The 24593-nt window shown below is 39.5% G+C and overlaps 1 protein-coding gene and 1 long non-coding RNA gene across 3 annotated transcripts in view; one reads left to right on the plus strand and one right to left on the minus strand.

The window, feature by feature from the left end:
• The window catches only part of DSG4 (desmoglein 4), a 43889-nt gene extending 35034 nt beyond the window's left edge, over positions 1-8855 (plus strand). The window contains exons 13-16 of the mRNA XM_014727753.3: positions 1118-1257; positions 1404-1467; positions 2797-3005; positions 5281-8855. Of these exons, the coding sequence (XP_014583239.2) occupies positions 1118-1257; positions 1404-1467; positions 2797-3005; positions 5281-6048 (1181 nt within the window). The 3' untranslated portion in view covers positions 6049-8855. The remainder of the gene's footprint in view (positions 1-1117; positions 1258-1403; positions 1468-2796; positions 3006-5280) is intronic.
• Positions 1-24593, minus strand: part of LOC102149901 (uncharacterized) — a 154893-nt gene that overhangs the window by 72010 nt on the left and 58290 nt on the right. Inside the window, exon 1 of one of the 2 annotated variants that reach the window (XR_011420987.1) lies at positions 15190-15322. The exons of the other annotated variant lie outside the window; for it this stretch is intronic. This is a non-coding gene — a long non-coding RNA (uncharacterized lncRNA). Of the gene's footprint in view, positions 1-15189; positions 15323-24593 lie in introns of those variants that run through there. 2 annotated transcript variants of the gene reach the window in all.

A 24593-nucleotide genomic window follows, 5' to 3' on the forward strand; every position in this document is an offset into this window, starting at 1 on the left:
TTCTAGGAGGCTCTCTGGAAACGTATAACTTGACCTTTCACTGTTCATGGTGCAGATGGTAAAACTGCCAAATTAACACTTTTAATAACATCAAGAAAAGCCCTGATTTAGCAACTTTGATATTTTTTTATGTACTTCTAATTAACCCACTCAGTGGAATGCATGTTATAGTAGGGAATTAGACAAATATAAAAAGCAACTAGAGTGGACCCAAAGAACTAAACTGAGTGTATACTAGAACCTTAGAAAACTTAAGAAGTGTCTATATTTATGAACTAAAGTATAGAATTGAAATAAAGTTTCCATTATATTTTGTAGACAAAAATCTTAAAATAATAAATGTAAAAAGCCCAATTAAATCTAGTGGATAATATTTGATTGATTGCTTTTAAGTGTAAATATAATAAGGGTTGAAAAAGGGTCCTATCCCCTAGGTCCTATAACTGAATCCTGTATCCAATCCTCCTGCTTACATACATTATGTGTTTAACTTATATGTGTGTATATGGTGTTTGGTTACATGGGTTTGTATATATTGGCTTCTATATGGATATGCAAATATGTATACATACACACAGAGATGGTCTATGTGTAAACATATGCATATCCAGGTACCTGCATATATACATGTTCCCATGGAAGTAAATACATGTGTATTCATGAGTATACACATATATACAGTCTTACCAATACATAAACATACACAAACGATTTTATGTGTATACATACACATATATAAATGCATATGCATATACATGGAGGAGTAGGAATCAGAAAATGGGATGTGTATCCTGGATCTGCTACCAACCAGTTCAGGAGTCTTGGACTAGAGGGAAGAAAGGACCTTACTTTCCTATTTTGTCAGTTAAAAACACACAGATTACACGATCTCAAACTCCCCCCATTCCAGCTCTAAAGCTCCATGTGACTTGGTGGTTTTGTATTTATAAACATGGATACGTATACTCAATCCTTTAGGGAAAAAGTGATGCTTTCTTATCTTAAGTTATCCTTTCAGTTCTAAATGTAGTGCCACACTTTCCAAAAAATGATAAATACAATGACTTCCTAAATTGAGCAATATGTGTTAACTATTCCTTTTCACTTCCTTGGGCAGTGTCACCACTCTTGCTGCTCATATGTTGCTGCAAACGAAGGCAGCCAGAAGGCCTGGGGACAAGGTTTGCTCCTGTGCCAGAGGGGGGAGAAGGAGCGATGCGGTCTTGGAGAGTAGAAGGGGCCCGTCCCGAGGACAGGGTGAGTGGACGGTCACTTTCCAGAGAAGCACGGGGTTTCAATGGAAATCAATCATGTCTTGACAATTGTACACTACACAAAAATAAAAAGATGTCAATTTTTAATATGCAGCATTTATTTTAAACATCCTTTCTTTTTCTTTTCAGGATGTATCAAATGTATGTGTACCAATGACGGCCTCTAACACCCAGGATCGTATGGATTCCTCTGGTCAGTGGACACGAAAATCTGCTTTCCTTTTTAAAATTTGAAAAATTATTCAACCAAAGTTCATGTACAAACACCCAATTTAAAAAAACCCAGCATATCTGTCAATCCTCCTTGGACAATAATTAGAGGGAAAGTTACATGTTTGAAGTGGCCACCTTATCTTTCTGTCTTAAACTACAGGCGGTGAAATATGGCGTTGCAGTTAAAAGGGAAAACTCTGGAACAGAATGCTTGAGTTTGATTCCCGGCTCTGCCACTCCCTAGCAATAAGTCCTTGGGCAAGACACTCAACCTCTCTGGGTCTCAATTTCCTTATCTTTGAAATTGCATTTATGATAGTATCTACTTCCAAACGTTGCTGTGAGACGTAAACGAGCATATATATATATATACACACACACATACACATACATATACATATATTATGTATGATATATAATATACATATATTAATATGTTATATATATTATATATGTATGTATATGTGTGGTGAGTGTGAGTGTGTGTGTGTATCATAAAATATACTTAAGAATAGTGCCTGGCACAGAGTAATGCTACTATAGCCATTATTTGTAATACAAGCTGTCAAAAAAAAAAAGAAAAGCAAAAGCAGCAAATGTGTTCTTCTAACAATACACTGAGGAATTTATCTTAAATTCACACATGCATCTGCCTCACCAGTCTTACCCTCTCCTAATTTACCAGTTCCACGCACACCTAAGAACTTTGAAAAATACTCAGCTATTAAGCAACGATTGAGCAAAGTAGAGAAGTTGCCCAATTCTAGAGCAGACATGAGATTTCTCAGTGATGGTTCCTTAGTATCCCAAGCTGGCCTCTGGACGCAAAGAGCCTCAGGTGACCGCACACTCCCATGAAAGCCAGCTCTCCACCAAGCACCAGAGTGAATGAGGACTATGAGTTGCAGTTTCTGTAAGGCCATGGCTGGCCTTGCCTTGGAGGGTTGCAAGCCCTCTCAGACAGGCCCGGCAGCTTGTCAGAGGGAGCAATGGAAGGAACTCCTGCAGGCACAGAAGCCTAGTTTCTGCTAGCTAGTTCTACACCTTTAAATCTAGGGGTAAAGTTTGTGCAAATGTCAGAAGGCCAGGTCTGATAGCTGGCTCCCCCTGTACGTTTCCTTACTTTTATTTTATGAGCAAGCCTGGAGATTGTGGGTATAATTCAAATTGCTCCTTACCTAGCATCCCAGTACCTACTTTTTGTTGTATGGTGATGGTGGTGTATGACAGACAGCAGCTGGCAGTGTTTTACACAGATAAACAATGCAGACAACCCAAGCCCTGTTATACGAACACCCTCTCCTTTCAGAAATCTACACTAACACCTACGCGGGCGGAGGAACTGTTGAAGGGGGTGTATCAGGAGTGGAACTCAATACGGGTCTCGGGACAGCCACCGGCCTGGTGGCCGGAGGAGCAGCGGGAGCAGCCAGGAAGAGGAGTTCAACACCAGGGACACAGAGGGAATATGCAGACACCGGCCTGAACGTGGCCTTCTTGGACAGCTATTTCTCTGAGGTAATTCCCTTGCACACAGTTACACAAAATAGTCACGAGACTGAATAATCACAACGGCAGTAGATTCTTCTGAAATATATTCAGTTATTGTTAACTCTATCCCAATCCTGAATAAAAAATATTTCACTTCTCCTTAAAATACAGAAAGCAAATTTGCTGAAGCATTCCATATTCAATTGACATAACACATCTTAATACTAGCATCTCTCATCATTCTCCAATCCCTTTTTCCATTTTTCTGTCGTCTGTTTTCTTCTGGTCTTCCCATTTTGTTTCCCATAGCAACGGCAAAGCAGGAGGATCCTGATCTAGAAAAAAAATGTGTGTTCCAGTCCTCTCTTTCTGATGTCCCTGCTCTGCAGTTGTCTCCAATAGAAAGGAGAAAAAATTAATTAAAAGACAGGACAGGGGAGGGAAGAGAGTGGTGACTTACGAACAGAGCATCACCATAACTTGGTGACATATCAGGGCCTAGAACCCAGCCTCCTATTCCCTAGCCAGTGTCCCACCCATGACATGTCCCTCACTAAGAGAAGGGATCACCAGTCTGTGAGCATTCCAAAGAGGACAGCTCCAGAGGCATTGGGTTGGCCTAACACGGTAGCACAAATCCTCTAGTGAATTCCTATTTAGCACATTTATTTCACCTAATTAGCTGTCTATTTATCTCACGTTTCAATTAGCCTGTTTTACTCCCTATACGGTAATTCATGTTTCACCACTGCTCCTGACAAAAAATGCTAAGGATGTTGTTGTAATTGTAAGCTCTGTCTTAAAATTGGTGATTACCAATAGCATTGCAGACTGTGCATGAATAGTATTGATTATTTAAATGAGTGATCAATACCACTAAACACATTCAACAAATGGACATAAATTATATATGTCATAGAAATGTCATAGAAATTATATTTAATGAATCATTCATAAAAATCACACTAATAGTAAAAGAGCTTTACCATTAATGTCAAAATTGCACTGATTATTTTTTCCCTAGGTTACAATTAGTGCTCTCTAGGACAAATAAGATCAAAATGTATTCTCCTTTCTCTGTGGACACTGAGGTCATCCTTCCTCAAACATTTTAGGTCTCCATTTTAAAAAAAAAACATTTAGGTCTCTGCTTGATTTCAGAGGTGGTGAGCGCAGCCTCTCTGCCAGGTGAAGACTCTGCTTTACAATACCAGCGCTTCCTCCTGCCACTTTCCACACCAGCACCAGCCACCCAGCAGCTAACTTGTGCCCCAGGCAAGATAGGGTTATCCTCCTACTGAGGTGTCATTTAAAATATTAAACAGTAAAGTTTTAAGGTAATATCCAACTCATGAATAATTGATTTCAAGAACCAAAATCACTCATTTCTAATGGTAGAATTTAGACTCTGGTACAGACCAGAGGGAAAATATATGATGTCGTGTAAAAAGGATAGCTCTATTTGAAGTTGTATTCTACAGCTATTTGGGTCTTGGGCATGTCATTCACCCTCTCTGGGCCTTTGATTACTTATTTATAAAATAAAGAAGGGATCAGATTATATGAGGTGATTTCAGATGGTGATGAGCAGGCCTGATGGGATTTTTGGAACCCACCAAGGGCCACAGCAGGTGAGGGAAAGTGGGGAGAGAGCTGGCAGGTCTCTGCTCCGCCCCACATCCCCTTCAAACAGAGAAGTTCCACTTTAATCCATTCAACATGTCAGCTCCTACCTAGGATTTCATTTAAAGGGTCTGTCATTAAAAATAATTTGAAAATCATGGCAGATAATGTCTTAGTGCCTTCCTCCCATTAACCCAACTCCAGAGACAACCCAGCTCTCTTCACTCAGGCCATGTAAAACTTCCCTGAACATTCTGACAGACATCTCTGAAGCTCAGAGATATCTACATCTTTATACATGCTTTTATTCTAAGTTGATCAAATCTCTCTCCTTAAATAAATATTTTTAACATAAGTAATATATTTATTTCTAGACCACCTGAGAAACAAAAGACTATAAATCCAAAAGACTAAAACATTATCTTTGATTCAAAATCTGAATAAAATGTACAAATTATGATTTATTAGCTTTCAAATTTATTCAAATTCTATGCACCATTAACGCACACTGACCACCTCTAAAAATTCCAATTCTTTAGAAATATAGCAGAGTCAGTGTTTTTCTCAGTTCATCCCATAAAATCTTCTTTGATCAAACGTCTCTAAAGCTTTGTTATTCTTCTTTGATTATTTTAAGAGAAAAGAAACTTCTAATTCCCTATTTTTCTTCTAATTTTAGAAAGCATACGTTTATGCAGATGAAGATGAAGGTCGACCAGCAAATGACTGCTTGCTCATTTATGACCACGAGGGAGCAGGGTCCCCTGTGGGCTCCATTGGTTGCTGCAGTTGGATTGTGGATGATTTAGATGAAAGCGACATGGAAACTTTAGACCCAAAATTTAGGACTCTTGCTGAAATCTGCTTAAACACAGAAATAGAACCATTTCCTTCACAGCAGGCCTGTATCCCTATCAGTACTGACCTCCCTTTACTTGGACCTAATTATTTTGTCAATGAATCTTCAGGGATGACTCTCTCAGAGGCTGAATTCCAGGCAGAAATGGCAGTACCTGAACCAGTGGTTCACGGGGATATTGTAGTGACTGAGACTTACACTACTGCTGATCAGTGTGTGCAACCCACTACAATTGTTTTTGATCCTCAGCTCGCACCCAATGTTGTAGTAACCGAAACAGTAATGGCACCTATCTATGATGTTCAAGGGAATATTTGTGTCCCTGCTGAGTTAGCCAACACACACAATGTCATCTATGCTGAGAGAGTGCAGTCTAGTCCTGGTAGGCGGGACGTGAGCAATAGTAGCATGACTGATGGCTGTGTGGGACCTATGATGAGTGGCAGTATTTTGTTAGGGCCAGAAATTCAAGTGACACAAATGGTGAGTCCAGACATTCACATAAGCCAAACCATTGGTTCCACATCTCCAATGACATCTCGACACAGAGTAACACGATATAGTAACATACATTACACCCAACAGTAAGTGCGTGCTTTACGGTCAGTATTCTACACAGAGAACTTGCACCTTGTAATCACCAACATATCCATCAAAGATGTATCATGGACTATATTTAACATTTTAACAGTCAACAAATATTCTAAGTTCAATGCCACTCTTTGATTCTATCTTTTGGGGGGTAAATATAGCTAAGCACTTTAGATAAGCCTTTTTTAATTCTTTCTGATTTTAAATAATGCACAAAAAAACTTGAATAAAATGTGTTACATCCTTTGATACTTTCTAATAGCACTTAACTCCTAAGGTGAATCTTAGAGGCCTTCAGGCCTATAGAACGGGTCACACAAACCAAGATACCCTTGCTCTTGGAGGCTGCAAAAGAAGTCTTATCTGTATTCACCAGTCATATTTATCTTTAGGGAAATATTTCTATTAAAATTTTTAATTGAAAAAGTGAATTAAATGTACATTTATGAAAGGAAATTGAAAAGGAAGATGGAGCATCTATCAGAGATCTGAAGTCATTGGTCTCTTCAAACAGTTTCTCAAGATATCCAATATTTAGAGCATGCTTAATATAATACCAGGAAAGAGGCTGCGAGCTGAATGCGTCACTGAAAAAGGTTCATCAGAAGGAATTATATATATATGTATAGATATGCATATATATGCATATACATAAATCAATATGGATGGATTTTATTGCACTTTATTGATTTATATCATTAACTGTAAATTAATTTAGAATAGCAAAAAAAATTATGACATTACAGTACAAACAGTTCTTAGGGAAGTATTAGAGTTTTCCCCCCTTACAGAGAATTTTTTTCCTAATCTTGCTAATTATGCCAGAAAACCATATGAAATATGGTTTAATCAGTTTCATTGACCTGAGTCACAGAGTTTTCTTTTGGCAACCAGATTTTCTCCAAAAGCACCTCTGTAATTACGCATATATTCAACAATTTTACTTAGAAGCTACTATGTGTTGAGCGCTGGTCTTGGTTCTATGAATATATAGGTAAAAAAGACAGACATGATTTCTGTCTTCATAGAACTTCTAATTCATTTCTAGACTTAAAATAAAACTCTGGGGATATAGCCTTGAGTTCTTATCCAGAATAATTCACAAAATATTTAAGTCCATTACCAAGTTGCATTTTTCTTTTGAACCCTGTTACTTACGTTGAATGACTGAAATGGAAATACAGGCAGAGGTTGCTTATTTTTAGTAGGCATAAAACTGGCTTGAGAAAAAGAAATTCTAGTGAGATAGTTTTATTTAATTCTGTAAAATATGTAAACTATGCAGCAGTAACTATAATGTGACTAGTGAGATAATGTAAATGAAATAAACTTATTTTCAGGGTTTATTCCTTTTGGAAGGAAATAATTGTAGTGTTTCTTGCTTAATTTTGTTCCTTTATAAATAAAACTCTTGTGGAATTTAGGGCATCTTTCGCCCAATTCTTTTATTTTACAGAAAAGGAATTTAGAACTAGAGAGGTTAAATGACCACAACCAGGTAGTTGTGGTACAAAACCTTGAACTCATTGCTCCAGTACTCTGGCCAGTGTGCTTTTCAATACCGTAACTTCAATATACATGGAGAGTATCCAATTTGGCCCGTTGCATGATCTTTGTTATTTCCTAATTGGAAAAAAAGCATCTCTCAAAAAAACAAAATAGGTTTTGTGAAGTTTAAGTGCCAAATGGCTGAAACACCATAATGCCAAAAGGTTATTTATGTTTTCTAATCTTTTCCAAATTATATGAAATGCCAGTCATTACAGTCATTCCTTACTTTAGTTGTTCACAACCAAGGTTTCGCTCCATTTCATTACTCTGTAATTTTGCTGAAATCCATAAGATAGCCAAGGAGCATTGGTGCTATGGTCATGTTAACATTCAATCAACAACCAGCCATGTAACATCTTGTATGGATTTGATCCTGTTACATATCTTGCTGTGGATATTTCTTGAAATTTGCATTCTATTAAGCCAATAATTCTAAGAATTATGAAACAGTGAATAATTAAATATAAGGTGCTAATGGGATTAAAACTGAAAATACTATGAGATCTGAGAAATGAAGAATAAAACAGTACCAAGCATTTAACTGATTAAAATTTTAAAAAGAGATAAAACTACTTGTGAGAAGACTAAGAACATTTTTCTGTTAATCTTTTCTTCTCTCTCTCTATCAGTATGCAAAGATTTAAGGGTGCTTCCAGAAGAGGAAATCTACCTCTGGTGGATGGCTTCCTCCACATTATCCATGGAAACAAGACCAGAACCATTTCATTATCTCTCTCAACATTATCAGTGAGGAGGAGCTCCTCCATCATTCCAAGATGATCAGTATCACTCGCATATGACTCAAGCCTCTGAAACTGGTGCATTTTAAAAACATTATCTCAAACAAATTAGAAAGCACTTCACTGCTTAAGAGTTAGAGTATTGCTTTATCTAGGAGATAAAGATGATGCAGCACTTATGTTAGGGTTTGAAAAGGAACCTAGAAGCCCAGGAAATGAGATTTAGTAAATAAACATAATAGCGTATAGTTTGAGTCTTATCTTCTGCCCCATGGAATTACTTGAAAGGATAGCATTATTAAATGAATAAATGAGTTCTCTTAGAGAAGTCTTATCAGGTGAAGGGAAAGGATGACATTAAGAAGACAGAGTATTTATAAACTTGTTTCAGAAAAAAGCTATTTTTTAAAAAACTCCCTCTTTTGGATTAGATATTTCTGATTACAATGTATTACTGAATGTAATAATGTTTTATATATTTCTGCAATAAAAAATATGTGATAAGACAGAAAACATTTCATCTTCTCTTTGGTGCATGTAGTACAAACAGATTCAAAAAATCTTTTCCCATTGTGTTACTAGGTGATTATTATCTTTATCATTATGTATCTAATATGGGAGCATGGATTCTTTTGTCAGTAGAAATTCAGAATAATTCACTTATTAGTCAATCTTGGAATTTCTCAAAATAATCATTATTTTATTGGTAAATGCTCACTATAAACTAACAAATCAATTGAATAAACTCCAGAAATTGTTAAAGATGTTATATAAGTTATAGAATTAAATATTCTCTCTTCCTATTGGACTTAAATTCAAGGAAATTATTACTACTGTTCCTGTAGCAGAGGCACCAATTTCTGTTGAAATAAGGAAATAATAATTAATTTCAATTAGGGGAATTGACGAAGGCTCCTTGAAGATGGTGAGATCTGAGCTAGGCCAACTAGAATTTTGTCTGACAGGGATTTCGAAGGCATAAAAACCAAAAATACAGGATATATTCAGAGAATATTAAGTAGTCAGTCAAATTAAATATAATAAAAACAGTGTCTGAAGTAAAATAGGAATTATAAAATTATTATATATTCAGCCATTTTATATGATGCTTGCTGTACTAATTACTCAAAAAATATAACCCTATTGAATTCTCAAAACAACACTATGTAGAAAGACTTGCACCCATGTCATAGATGAAGACACTAAAGCTGAGGAAAATTGTTACTTTTATGTTGGAGCTTAAGTGAGTAGCAGAGTTAAAATTCAAACCCAGGACAGCCTCACTCCAAAGACCTTATTCTTACTCATCAAATTCTTTTGACTTACTTCTGGAAGGATATGTGAGAGGCAGGTTTTAGAGGATCCTGAAGCCCACTAGAGATTTGGATTTCACTTGGTAGAAAATGGGGAACCAGTGACATTTTTGGTGCTGGTGAATGGCCTGGGCCTATTTTATGAGACAATACTGGGGCAGCCCTCAGGAGTCCTCATGACAGTTGCTATGCTATTGATCACCACGACACAAAGACACCCCCGTGGCCGGATCACTGAAGTAGAGAGCCTAATATGGTGGTCAGGATCTTCTGAAACACCAACATTCCAAGGCGAGCTCGCTGGCCTCAAAGCTGGGGAGGGCCTCTAGATCACCGCTGGGGTGAGCAGGGCCATGTTGCATTACCTAAAGTGACTCTAATCAATCATTCTACATGTTAATCAAATTGTTTGTACATTGAATGCCCACAACGTTTCATTACATGAGGTGAGGTGTACGGATTATTTGCAGTTTCTAGATTAAGGCATACTTTCTCATACCTCTCTTATTCTGCAAGGGGAACCCTTGGTTCCCTAATTAGGAACCCCCTTCACTGCCCTCATCTACTTAGATTTTCCTACTTACCTCTCAACACTCACCTCAAGCATTGCCATTTCTTGGGAGCATTTCTTGATCTCTTCCACCGTCCTAGCCTGTTTGCCAGCGAGCTCTCCTTCTTTACTCCCTTCAGTAATTAACACACTACTTCTCCTATTCCAGCCAGCCTGTGAGCATCTTGAGACAGGACAATACTTTTCTCATTTCTGTATCTCCAGTGTTAGTAGAACATCTAGTACATAGCATCCACTCATTAATTATGCAAGTGAAGAACATAGTCAAATTCTCTCAAGCACCTAAAACGAAGTGTCTGCATTTCAACAGTGTTGCCTCTAGACAGCAGCCCTTTGAATGATCTTTGAAAAACTCGTGTAAATACCACCCTTAGCAAGAAAATGAAAGTATAAAACTCATGAAGACTATTACACTTCAGGAGAAATTTACCTTTTGCAGAAAGAATAATAAAATAAAATTATTGAAAAAACAGCCTCGTGTGTTTTTTGAAAGAATACTATGGTAAAGCTAAATAAAATAAATTCTAAAATGTTACAGAGGAAGTGATTTTACGCAGAATAAATGCTTCAGATGAAAGTTAAAACTTCTGGAAATTTGAGAATGACTGCTGATAATAAGATTACCTTTCATTATAGCCATTGGTTGATTGATAGTTTTTTTTTTCCAAAACCATTTCTTCTATTTCTTATGTATATGTTTAGTAACCAGAAAAAAAAAAAAATCATACAGCAGGGGGCAAAATAGAGTTCCCAATATTAAGATAAAATTCTTTACTTTTCCTCATAATATATTTATCAAAACAACCATTAACACCAAATAAGTGAACCCTAAACATTACACTTACATGCTACATGGAAAAATCTCATTCCTATTTTTAATCTGAAAGTTAAAGCCAACACTTATTTTCACTAAATATGGTGTAATTTTTTACTTTTTTTCTCAAATGTTACAATGTGTAAATGGTTGTTACAATTTTTAAAGCATGGAATAAATATTAAATACAGGCAATAAAAATTAATTTGCTAAGACAACTTCTTTAAATTCTATTTCATCTTACTTGAAATAACAGTAAGACTGAAGAAACTGAATTCATACTGGGAAGGAATTACTAGTGGGGTTTGCCAGCGCTTTTGTGGATTATTAAGAAAGTGAACAAACAAAAGATTCATGAGGTGTCTTATTATGTTTTAAAATAATAAGGGAAAAAGTATTAAAACCATCCAATAATTATACAAATAAATTGTTTTATAGATAAGGATGGCGATTGTCTGGTACTGAACCGTTGGCAGGCATCATGTGCCAGCACAAAAGTGATTGTTCATTAGCTCATATGTAGGCTGAACTGTGCATCAGAAAGGCAATGAAAGGGTGCTCATATATAATGTGGATAAAGTGAGTCAAATGAAAGGGAACAAATGAAAATTGAGGACTACTTGTATTTATTGTTGTTGGCATAAAAGATCTACCCTAAGCGTTGAAAATTTTTTTCTTAAAAATAGGACCATACTTTGGCTAGAAACCCATAGAGCTGAGTTTCTCTGTGATTAATAAGATGACTGAGTTAAAGGTAAGAGAGATGCTGAATGTGCACTTAATAGGGAGGCAGTGAATTTGTGTGGTGAGTGATGGTGAAGTGTTGGTACAAAAGTCACAGTGCACACATGGGATCAGCACAAATATTGGTTGACTGGGAAGTTTCCTTTGTGTATTTAATAGGGAGTCACTGAGTGGGTGGGGACTGGTATCAGTGAGGCATGAGCCACTAAGCATGGGGAACATAAAACTAGATAGGGGTTGTAAAGAGAGAGGAATTTTTAAAATATATTTATTATTATGTGCCAAGCATTATGCTAATAGTTTTTCAAACATTTTCTCATTTAACCCAGCTTATCATCTCCCTTTTATACATGAAGAAAAATGAGAAAAGGAACCGTATAGGAACTACTGTAACCTAGTTCCAACGTTCATTCATTCATTCATCGTGTTTTTTGAGCATTTCACTATTTACCTGTGAATAAGTGTTAGGAGCAGAGAGGAGAACTAGAGTCTTTGCCATCAAGGACCTCACAGTCAGATGCAAGAGGAAGTAAAGTGTTAAAATACAGTAGGACAAGTGTTAGAGAAGAAGTATGAATAAGAAGGCTATGGGAGAAGAGACGGGGCGGAGACAAGTGGAGTCTGTGAGGCTTCTCAGAAGAAATGACTTTTGAGCTGAGTCTGGAAGGACCCATAGGACATAGCCAGGTGAAGAAATGGGAAGGGCATTCCAGGCCAATAGAACAGAATGGGAGAGAGGGAGAGAAACAGGGAACGTGGAGAAAGACCTTAGCTCCTTCTGAAAACCAGAAGTAGTTGAGTAAGGGTGGGGAATGAAGGAAGATGGCTGGATGGACACGAAATCAGAGGCCTGAATACGTAGGACACACCAAGAAATTTCCATTTTCATCTGAAAGTTAAGGAGAACTATTGAAATATTTAAAGGAGAACAGTGAATTGGAAATAACTTGTGAAGTTTGCTCTGGTATAGACAGGAAGGGGATGAGGTTGCTGGTAAGATCAGCAGGGAAGTTATTTCAATGAACCCAGGCGGTGAGGGGATGATCTGAGTTTCATCCATAGCAAAATCCTTGGGATAACTGAGTAATTAACTGCCCGTATCACAAAATCATGTTATAATTGTGCATTTCACATCATTTGCAAATGGCAGCAAACAGTTATGCCAGTTACGTCCCATAGATGGCACTGTAACCTAAAAACACCGAGCCCAGTAAATGTCCTCGAGGTTGGAGGACTCTCCCTGGAGGATTATCTGTTGAAGGAGCAGAACATGGAGACTAAGACCCAGCCTCTCACCTCAAGAATAATACGCTTTCTACATTTATAAGGAATAGAAATGAAATCAAAAGAAAAGTCAGTGTTAAGATTTTGAGCTAACTTTTTTGCTATTAGCGCAGCATTGATTGTCTTCCTAGTATAAAATTCGTGTGTGTTTAGTGTAGAAAATTTTAAAAATATAAAAACATAAAAAGGAAATGGAAATCATATCCCATTACTCAGAGATAATTACTGCCTACACCAAGATAGTTTTCCTTTCAGTTAATATTAACACAGTCCTATCCTTCAGGTGACAGGTCACACCTAAGAAACCCAAATTCCTGACTGTTACTTAGTCACTACACCTTTATTCATGGCATATCACTTTAAAGTTGGCATTATTATATATAATATAATAAATTAGATATTTAAAATGTAAAATTCTTGTCAAAGTATTTTAAGGAATATTTCATCCCATGAATGGACATTGAGGTTTCTTCACTCCTCTTACATTGTAAATAATGACATGGGGCTTTGTATGTGCTTTACATTATTTCCATTGGAAATGAAATTTCTAGGTCAAAGACTACACAAATATTTAAGAATCTGTATATTACAACACATTATTAAGAAGACAGTCCTGGATATTATTGAAAACACCTTATACACCAAAGTACAATCATAACTACAATATATATTTTTTTAACTTCTGGAGTTCCAGCTTCCCTTCCAGTTCTGAGATTGAGTTCGTGAATTCAATAGATATATCATATCATTATGAAGCTCATATTCACTTATAAGGATGCCAGCATTATAGAGGAATATTTAGATAGATATCTTCCGCTATTAAGGCTTAAGTTGTCCCAGGTTATTTTTCATGGCCATAAAGCTTACTCATTTCTTTTGACTGAACACAACAAAGGCTCTGCTATCTACAATGTTATATATTATAGTATATGTCATATATATTATAATTTGATATTATAATCTATAATATCTATCTATAATGTGTTCAGCCCTGATCTCTATATAATATAGTCCCAGAACCAAAGTTATGGGCTGTAATTTTCTAAGATATTACCAAATTATCATTTAACAATTTGAACCCTGAAAAAAATCTCTTCTCCACAAAAGGCACGAGAAAACCCAAACCACAATTCCCCACTGTCATCTCCCAAGTACCTCCTGTAAGCTGGTTCACAATTAACCATCTACCGAGAAAGGTCCTTAGATTTAAATATGCGCTTTAGAGGAAAAGAAATATTCCCGGCAAAGACAGGACACGATCTGACATGATGATGGTAGATCTCACGCTGAGATAGCCCTTATTACTTACCTTTGTTCTTAATTTCAAAACGTTTGAGATTTTTACACCGTCCAGAATACATTAAACTATGACTAATCTTTCAGAATTTGTGAATTGCAAGTGCCAGCCTGTTCTCTGTTATTTTCTATTCCCATCGTTTCAAACCAATGTTTCCACCCCTCACCCTGCCTCCCTTAACTTAGGGAATTTACATTCTCTGTTTCACTTGCACTGAGATATTGGCAAGAGAGAAGTTACTGTGACAAAGGACATTGAAAACCTGAGATCAAATGTTTTGTTTAACCCTTGAACAGAGAGGATGGAAGACCTGGACACCTGAGGGAACATTTGGCTTATACAGTAATCCCTTTCACAACAATTACAAGCTGGGCTGCAAATTCCCGCAAAAAAAAATCACAAGATAATAAGATGAACTGTTTCTGATGGCCGTTATCTGTTTGTATAGCAGCATGATCCTCACAGCATGGTTAGAGTCAAGATGCTTCCACCAACTACTGAAATCTAGTAGTACTTTAGGACCAAATCACACAGCAAGTGCTATAAAAAGTTAACTGGAATATTAACACTTTGCACCCACCTCAATTTCATAAAATGAGTCAGTGAAAAATAACTGATTATCTAAAGAAATGAAAAGTAAAGGAAAATCTTTTGTCATAGCCAGGCAATCGAATAGGTTGGGTAGTTAGTGCCTGCCTCCATCGATCTTCAGATTTTCTGTTGGGAGGCTCCAGGAGCCTTGTTTTCTGCAGGGGGGAAGCAAGCATGAGAATCTGAAAGATGGAGTAGTTCTCTAGCGGAAGAAGAGCAAACAGGACACCTACCCTCCATTAACTCTGGCCTCTCCCAGTCTCTCGCCAAGTCAACAGTTCTTTTCTGCCCTGCACCACAGGCTACTTAAGAAAGGAAAACTCAGCGGGTCGAGAGGGTGGCAGACTCCTCCCGGATTCCTCCCTCCACACTCTCCCCTCCCCTAGGAGCAAAAGGAGGGGAGGGGAGAAAAGACAACAGAAAATCTCCCTGGTTCAGCAATCACGGTTTCCGTGAAATTGAGAGGGGTGTCCTGAAGACATGGGTGTGTTCAGTTCATTGCATGTTTTGGCAAAGGACTTGTCAAGTGCCCTTAGCTAAGACAGAAAAGCATGTAGCTTAACAGGAAAAAGGCTGAGAAATGAAAGCTGAAGTCGGATCCACGAAGGTCCATGATAGTCAGACGGATTAGCAGTGCATACTTAAAAGAGAAAACACCCATTGCTTTGTCAACTACTAAATCTGGTCAAAATAAAAAAGGCGTTATAATGAGTTTTGAAATTTGGAGAAACTGGTGATTCCTAGGGTTGAGTGCATAATTAATAGTAACCATACTTCCTGGATTTCCAGGACAGGTTCACAATTATTATCACCATCCCTGTCAGTCTTAACTTAAAATCATCTACTTTTTGCCCCCTTACATATTCATTCTTGTTAGAACAAGTTGACTTTTAGAAAACACAGTCACTATCGTAAGCATTCATTAAATAATTGTTGATTTCACATGCCAAGTTAGTCATGTAAAATCCTTTGCAGCATGAATTGAATTAGTGACTTTCTTTCCACACTTATGGGCACATCCTGGTCCAAGACTCCATGGCTATCTCATTCATCCACGTATCTCTAGTCCCAAACTGTGTCTGGCACATATTAGATACTTAACAAATGCCTGCGGAATAAACTACTTGTTGATTGAATTATCCTTCTTCAAGCACTGCTTAATGTTATCAAAATTATCTCTTCTACTAGCTCTAGATTATGGGAGAATCTACAGTTCTCAAAGCAAAATCATAAAGAGATATTAATAACCTGTCAGAAGGAAAAACCAATTAGGTGCTTCAACTTCCACATACCAAGGTTTACAGCTCTGCATAATGTACTGAGAATTCTATTCACATTTGGGTCCAATTCTTGGATAAGTCCCTTCAAATCTGTTCACCTTACTTTGCTTAATTGTACAACTAGAGAATTCGATTAAATCAGTATTTTTCACACTGTGGGTCACACCCTCCAATAATGGGTCATGAAATCAATTTAGTATGCCTACCTAGAGAAACATTTTTAATGGAATTAAAAAGAAAAGAAAAGGAAATAGCAGAATAATCACACACAATACGAGTATGTGTTGGGAAGATCCAAGATGGCGCTGTGAGTAGTCCTCTTTGTCTCTCGCCCTTCGAGTCTACAATTATTTGGACACTTATCGCTTGACAAAGGATATCCAGACAGCATCTCAGGACATCTGAGACACCCACGCGACTATACATCGGAAGGCGGACGGACTTTCCTCCGGGAGGATGTGGAAACAGGTGAAAACTCTCCGACCCCGACGGGCAGCCTAATACCCGCAAGCGGCTTTCTTCCAACGGACGTCCCCAGAGGATCCACACACATCTAGGGCAGGAGCGAGAACACAACAGAGGAGCGACGGTGGAAACAGGTGACCAGAACCCTACCTAAACCCCCCGCAATTACTCCTAAACGCAGAGGGAAACTTTGGAGTTGCACACCTGAGCCCGCGGGGAGAGTCTCTCCCCGCCATTGGCGGGGAGACCCAGTCTGGTGTTCGGGGCGCCCGGAGGGTCCCAGAGAGAGTCACGGAGGGTACGGAGGTCTCCCAGCTGCCGTTGCCCGCCCCGTGGGACTAGGGATTGCCAGAGATCTCGGAGAGGACCGGGGCTAGGGGAACTTTCAAAGGCCGGTTCTGCGACCCGGAGGGGAAGCGCCGGAGCTCCGCCCAGGCAGCAGACAAAACTCTCTGTCTGCCATTAGCAGAGGGGCCACGCTGAGCACTCACGGCTCCGGGAGAGGCCCGGAAAGAATTCCAGAGGGCGGGGCGACCCCCAGCTGCTGTTGCCCGCCCCGTGGGACTAGGGATTGCCGGAGATCTCGGAGAGGACCGGGGCTAGGGGAACTTTCAAAGGCCGGTTCTGCGACCCGGAGGGGAAGCGCCGGAGCTCCGCCCAGGCAGCAGACAAAACTCTCTGTCTGCCATTAGCAGAGGGGCCACGCTGAGCATTCATGGCTCCGGGAGAGGCCCGGAGAGAATCCCAGAGGGCGGGGCGACCCCCAGCTGCCGTTGACCGCCCCGTGGGGCTAGGGATTGCCAGAGATCTCGGAGAGGACCGGGGCGGGGGGAACTTTCAAAGGCCGGTTCTGCGACCCGAAGGGGAAGCGCCGGAGTTCCGCCAGGCAGCAGACAAAACTCTCTGTCTGCCATTAGCAGAGGGGCCACGCCCAGCATTCAGGGCTCCCGGGAGAGGCCCGGAGAGAAGCCCAGAGGGCGGGGCGACCCCCAGCTGCCATTGCCCGCCCCGTGGGACTAGGGATTGCCGGAGATCTCGGAGAGGACCGGGGCTGGGGGAACTTTCAAAGGCCGGTTCTGCGACCCGGAGGGGAAGCGCCGGAGCTCTGCCCGGGCAGCAGACAAAACTCTCTGTCTGCCGTTAGCAGAGGGGCCACGCCGAGCATTCACGGCTCCGGGAGAGGCCCGGAGAGAATCCCAGAGGGCGGAGCACCCCCCAGCTGCCGTTGCCCGCCCCGTGGGGCTAGAGATTGCCAGAGATCTCGGAGAGGACCGGGGCGGGGGGAACTTTCAAAGGCCGGTTCTGGGACCCGGAGGGGAAGAGCCGGAGTTCCGCCAGGCAGCAGACAAAACTCTCTGTCTGCCATTAGCAGAGGGGCCACGCCCAGCATTCAGGGCTCCCGGGAGAGGCCCGGAGAGAAGCCCAGAGGGCGGGGCGACCCCCAGCTGCCGTTGCCCGCCCCGTGAGGCTAGGGATTGCCGGAGATCTTGGAGAGGACTGGGGCTGGAGAGAGTTCCAGAGACCCAGCTTAGTAGCCTAGGGGGAAACCCTACAGGCTCACAGCAGCCTTAGGGAAAGCCTCTGCACAGCACCAGTAGAAGGCACCCAGCCGCCAGCCACAAGGCTGGAAGACCCCAGGGCAAAAGCAGCATAGCTAGGTGTACTAACCACAGACTGTAGAAGATGCCAATAGCTCTCCTGCGACCCATAGAGGACAAGTGAGATTCGGTGGGTGCCGACAGCAACGGAGCGACAAATATAAGTGATCCCACCCCTGGCCGCTGGAAAAGCCCATAACACCGTTGCAGACCCCAAGGAGAGAGCGCATCTAGGTGGGCAACAACAGTAGGCACCTGCAGCCTGAAGCCCCCCTGTGACGGCCCCCACAGCAGAGGAGGGAATCCAAAGGGCCACTGTGGCTACGAAGAGGGGCCCAGGCCCAGTTAGCAACTACAGACAGGGTTCCTGGTTGGTGAAGTATAAACAGCTGCTCCCCCCACTGCAGCAGCTGAAACAAGTGAAAGGAGCAACTAAACTCTATCTCCATGCGGAGGCACAAATCAACAACATCAAGCAATATGAAAAAATACATTAAATCTCCAGAACAGAAAGAAAGTAACAAACACACAGAAAACAATCCCAAAGAAAATGAGATATATAACCTAAATGATGATGACTTCAAAACAGCCATCATTAAGATTCTCAATGAGTTAAGAGAGAATTCCGACCGACAACTCAACGAGTTCAGGAGCTATGTCACAACAGAGTTTGATACGATAAAGAAGAACCAAACAGAAATATTGGAAATGAAGAACACAATAGAGGAGATTAAGAAAAATCTAGATGCTCTGAACAGTAGGGCCGATAATATGGAGGAAAGAATTAGCAATTTGGAAGATGGCAATATAGAATTGTTGCAGGCAGAGGAGGAGAGAGAAGCAAGACTTAAAAGAAATGAAGAAACTCTCCGAGAATTATCAGACACAATTAGGAGATGCAACGTAAGGATTATAGGTATACCAGAGGGAGAAGAGAAGGAGAAAGGGGCAGAAAACCTATTCAAAGAAATAATGGCTAAGAACTTCCCAAATCTGGTGAGGGAGATGGATCTTCAGGTGACAGAAGCCAATAGATCTCCAAACTTTATCAATGCAAGAAGACCAACTCCACGGCATATAGTAGTGAAGCTAGCAAAAGTCAACGACAAGGAGAAAATATTAAGGACAGCCAGGCAAAAGAAACTAACCTACAAAGGAACCCCCATCAGGCTATCAGCAGATTTCTCAGCAGAAACTTTACAGGCTAGAAGAGAGTAGAATGATATATTCAAAAATCTGCAGGACAAAAATCTACAGCCGAGAATTCTCTACCCAGCGAAAATATCCTTCAAATACGATGGAGAAATAAAAACTTTCCCAGATAAACAAAAATTAAGGGAGTTCATTGCCACAAAACCTCCTCTTCAGGAAATCCTCAGGAAAACCCTCATTCCTGAAAAATCCAAAAAAGGAAAGGGGCTACAAAACCAAGAGCAGAGGAGATAAGTAGAAGGACAACAACAGAGAGTAGCAGCTCTACATCAGAACAGATTAAACCATGGGACGAGAAACAAAGGAAACTGAAGAAAACTGGAAAACAAGACACAAAATGGTAGTGGTAGGCCCCCACGTCTCAATAATCACTCTAAATGTAAATGGATTGAACTCCCCAATCAAAAGACACAGAGTGGCAGGATGGATCAAAGAACAAGATCCAACAATATGCTGCCTCCAGGAAACACACCTCAGCCCCAAAGACAAACACAGACTCAGAGTGAAGGGATGGAGAACAATACTCCAAGCAAATAATGAACAAAAGAAAGCAGGTGTCGCTATACTAATATCAGACAAGGTAGATTTCAAAGCAAAACAGATAAAGAAAGATAAAGAGGGACAGTATATAATGATAAAAGGGACTCTCCACCAAGAAGACATAACACTTATAAATATATACGCACCCAACACAGGAGCACCAAAATTTGTAAAGCAACTCTTAATAGAACTAAAAGAAGACATCAACAACAATACAATAATAGTAGGGGACCTCAACACACCATTAACACCAATGGACAGAACATCCAGACAGAAAATCAACAAGGAAATAATAGAATTAAATGAAAAATTAGACCAGATGGACTTAATAGATATATATAGAACACTTCATCCTAAAACAGCAGGTTACACATTCTTCTCAAGTGCACATGGAACATTCTCAAGGATTGACCATATTTTGGGAACCAAAGCAAACATCAATAAATACAAGAGAGTTGAAATAATATCAAGCATCTTTTCTGATCATAACGCTATTAAACTAGAAATCAACTACAAGAAAAAAGCAGAGAAAGGTGCAAAAATGTGGAGACTAAACAACACGCTTCTCAACAAACAATGGATCATTGAAGAAATTAAAGAAGAAATCAAATATTATCTGGAGACAAATGAAAATGAGAACACGACATACCAAATCATTTGGGATGCAGCAAAAGCAGTCCTAAGAGGGAAATTCATCGCAATACAGGCTCACCTCACTAAACAAGAAAAAGCTCACGTAAGCAACCTCAAACGACACCTAACAGAACTAGAAAAAGAAGAACAAACAAAGCCCAGAGTCAGTAGAAGGAGGGAAATAATAAAAATAAGAGCAGAAATAAACGATATTGAAACAAAAAAGACAATAGAAAGGATCAATGAAACAAAGAGTTGGTTCTTCGAAAGAATTAACAAAATTGACAAACCCCTAGCCAGACTCACCAAGAAAAGAAGAGAGAAATCGCAAATTAATAAAATCAGGAATGACAGAGGAGAAATCACAACAGATACCAATGAAATACAAGAGATCATAAGAGAATACTATGAAAAACTATATGCCAACAAATTGAACAACCTGGAAGAAATGGACAAATTCCTAGACTCCTACAATCTCCCCAAACTGAATCAGGAAGAAATGGAGAATCTGAATAGACCAATCACAAGTAAGGAAATAGAAACGGTAATCAAAAACAAGAGTCCAGGACCAGACGGCTTCTCTGGAGAATTCTACCAAACATTCAAAGAAGACTTAATACCTATTCTCCTCAAACTGTTCCAGAAAATTGAGAAAGATGGAGAACTCCCTAACACATTCTATGAAGCCAACATCACTCTGATCCCCAAACCTGACAAGGACAACACAAAGAAGGAGAACTACAGGCCGATATCACTGATGAACATAGATGCAAAAATCCTCAACAAAATTTTGGCAAACCGATTACAGCAATACATCAAAAAGATTATACACCATGATCAAGTGGGATTTATACCAGGGACACAGGGATGGTTCAACATCCGCAAGTCAATCAACGTGATACACTACATCAACAAAATGAAAAACAAAAACCACATGATCATCTCAATAGATGCAGAGAAAGCATTCGACAAGATCCAACACCCATTTATGATAAAAACCCTCAGTAAAATGGGTATAGAAGGAAAGTACCTCAACATAATAAAGGCCATATATGATAGACCCACAGCCAACATCATACTCAATGGACAAAAGCTGAAAGCCATCCCTCTGAGGACAGGAACAAGACAAGGGTGCCCACTTTCACCACTCCTATTCAACATAGTACTGGAGGTGCTGGCCAGAGCAATTCGGCAGGAAAAAGAAATAAAAGGAATCCAAATAGGTAACGAAGAAGTAAAACTCTCGTTGTTTGCAGACGACATGATCTTATACATAGAAAACCCCAAAGAATCCACAGAAAAACTATTAGAAATAATCAACAACTACAGCAAAGTAGCAGGGTATAAAATTAACATGCATAAATCAGTAGCATTTCTATACACTAACAATAAACTAACAGAAAAAGAACTCAAGAACTCTATCCCATTCACAATCGCAACGAAAAGAATAAAATACCTTGGGATAAACTTAACCAAAGAAGTGAAGGATCTATACAATGAAAACTACAAGACTTTCTTGAAAGAAATAGGCGATGACATAAAGAGATGGAAAAACATTCCTTGCACATGGATTGGAAGAATAAACATAGTTAAAATGTCCATACTACCTAAAGCAATATACAGATTCAATGCTATCCCAATCAGAATCCCAAGAACATTCTTCACAGAAATTGAACAAACAATCCTAAAATTCATATGGGGAACAAAAGACCGCGAATTGCTAAAGCAATCCTGAGCAAGAAAAACAAAGCCGGCGGAATCACAATCCCCGATTTCAAAACATACTACAAAGCTACAGTGATCAAAACAGCATGGTACTGGTACAAAAACAGGTCCACAGATCAATGGAACAGAATTGAAAGCCCAGAGATAAAACCACACATCTATGGACAGCTAATCTTCGACAAAGGAGCAGAGGGCCTACAATGGAGAAAAGAAAGTCTCTTCAACAAATGGTGCTGGGAAAACTGGACAGCCACATGCAAAAGATTGAAAATTGACCATTCTTTTTCACCACACACCAAAATAAACTCAAAATGGATCAAAGACCTAAAGATTAGGCCTGAGACAATAAGTCTTTTGGAAGAGAATATAAGCAGTACACTCTTTGACATCAGTTTCAAAAGAATCTTTTCGGACACTGTAACTCCTCAGTTGAGGGAAACAATAGAAAGAATAAACAAATGGGACTTCATCAGACTAAAGAGCTTCTTCAAGGCAAGGGAAAACAGGATTGAAACAAAAAAACAGCTCACTAATTGGGAAAAAATATTTACAAGCCACTTATCCGACAAAGGGTTAATCTCCATAATATACAAAGAACTCACACTGCTTAACAACAAAAAAACAAACAACCCGATCAAAAAATGGGCAGAGGACATGAACAGACATTTCTCAAAAGAAGATATGAATATGGCCAATAGACACATGAAAAGATGTTCATCATCGCTAATCATCAGGGAAATGCAAATCAAAACTACACTAAGATATCACCTTACCCCCGTTAGACTGGCAAAAACATCCAAAACCAAGAACAACAAATGTTGGAGAGGTTGTGGAGAAAGAGGAACCCTCATACACTGTTGGTGGGAATGCAAACTGGTACAGCCACTATGGAAAACAGTATGGAGATTTCTCAAAAAGTTAAAAATAGAAATACCCTATGACCCAGCCATCCCATTACTGGGTATCTATCCTAAGAACCTGATATCAGATATCTCAAGAGTCCGTTGCACCCCTATGTTCATCGCAGCATTATTTACAATAGCCAAGACGTGGAACCAGCCTACATGCCCAGAAACTGATGATTGGATAAAGAAGATGTGGTATATATACACAATGGAATACTACTCAGCCATAAAAAAAGACGAAATTGGCCCATTCACAACAACGTGGATGGACCTTGAGGGCATTATGTTAAGCGAAATAAGTCAGTCAGAGAAAGACGAACTCTATATGACTCCACTCATAGGTGGAAATTAGTATATTGAGAAGGAGATCTGATCGGTGGTTACCAGGGAAAAGGGGGGGTGAGGGGAGGGTACGGAGGGGGAAGTGGTGTACCCACAACATGACTAACAAAAATGTACAACTGAAATCTCACAAGGTTGTAATCTATCATAACATTAATAAAAAAAAAACACCATAATAAAAAACTGAAACTCAAAAAAAAAAAAAAAAGAAATAAACAAAATTTCTCTTTGAAAAAAAAAAAAAAAATACGAGTATGTGTTTTTGTATTGGTTGGTGACCTAAACTATATTTTTCACCATGGGTTGTGGTTAAAAGAAGTTTGAACAACGCTAGACTAGATCATCTTAAGCTGCTTTGGGCTCTCAAATGCTTGACTTTTATGATTAAGTTGAGAGAGAAATAGGAAGGGTTTTCATGCTAGGAATGGGGAAGCTAGAGGAGTGACAGAGGCAGTGCCTCTCAGAGCAGAACAAAAGCTGTGAGGTGAGAATTACTTTAGTGCACCTAAATTATTGACATCTCATGAAGATAAGCACTGGGAAGATCTTCTATACAGAATACCTCTTCCTAGAAAGCTTTGGGAAAATAAGGAAGTCATCAAATCCCTGGAATATTACAGAGGAATTTGTAAAAACGAGTACTTAGTGATCCTCACCTACCGTAGGCCTCTTAGAATTGTTGCTAAGGAGAGACAGTTCACCTACATAGAGAAAAGACAGTGGGTTGTGGGTGGATCATATCTTCCTTCATTTAAATGGAACCTAGTAAACCCCACTTTTGACTCCCTTTGCTTTGATCGTCAACTTTTGGAGAATGAAACAGACTGCACTTTGCAGATGTTGAGACATAATGCCCGTGATTCCTGCTCGGTGGCAACTTGCCATCCTAACCTGAACACTGCAGATGGGCTTCTAGCTCAGGCTCTACCACTGATGA

Source organism: Equus caballus, chromosome 8 (assembly GCF_041296265.1).
Source record: "Equus caballus isolate H_3958 breed thoroughbred chromosome 8, TB-T2T, whole genome shotgun sequence".
NCBI lineage: Eukaryota > Metazoa > Chordata > Mammalia > Perissodactyla > Equidae > Equus > Equus caballus.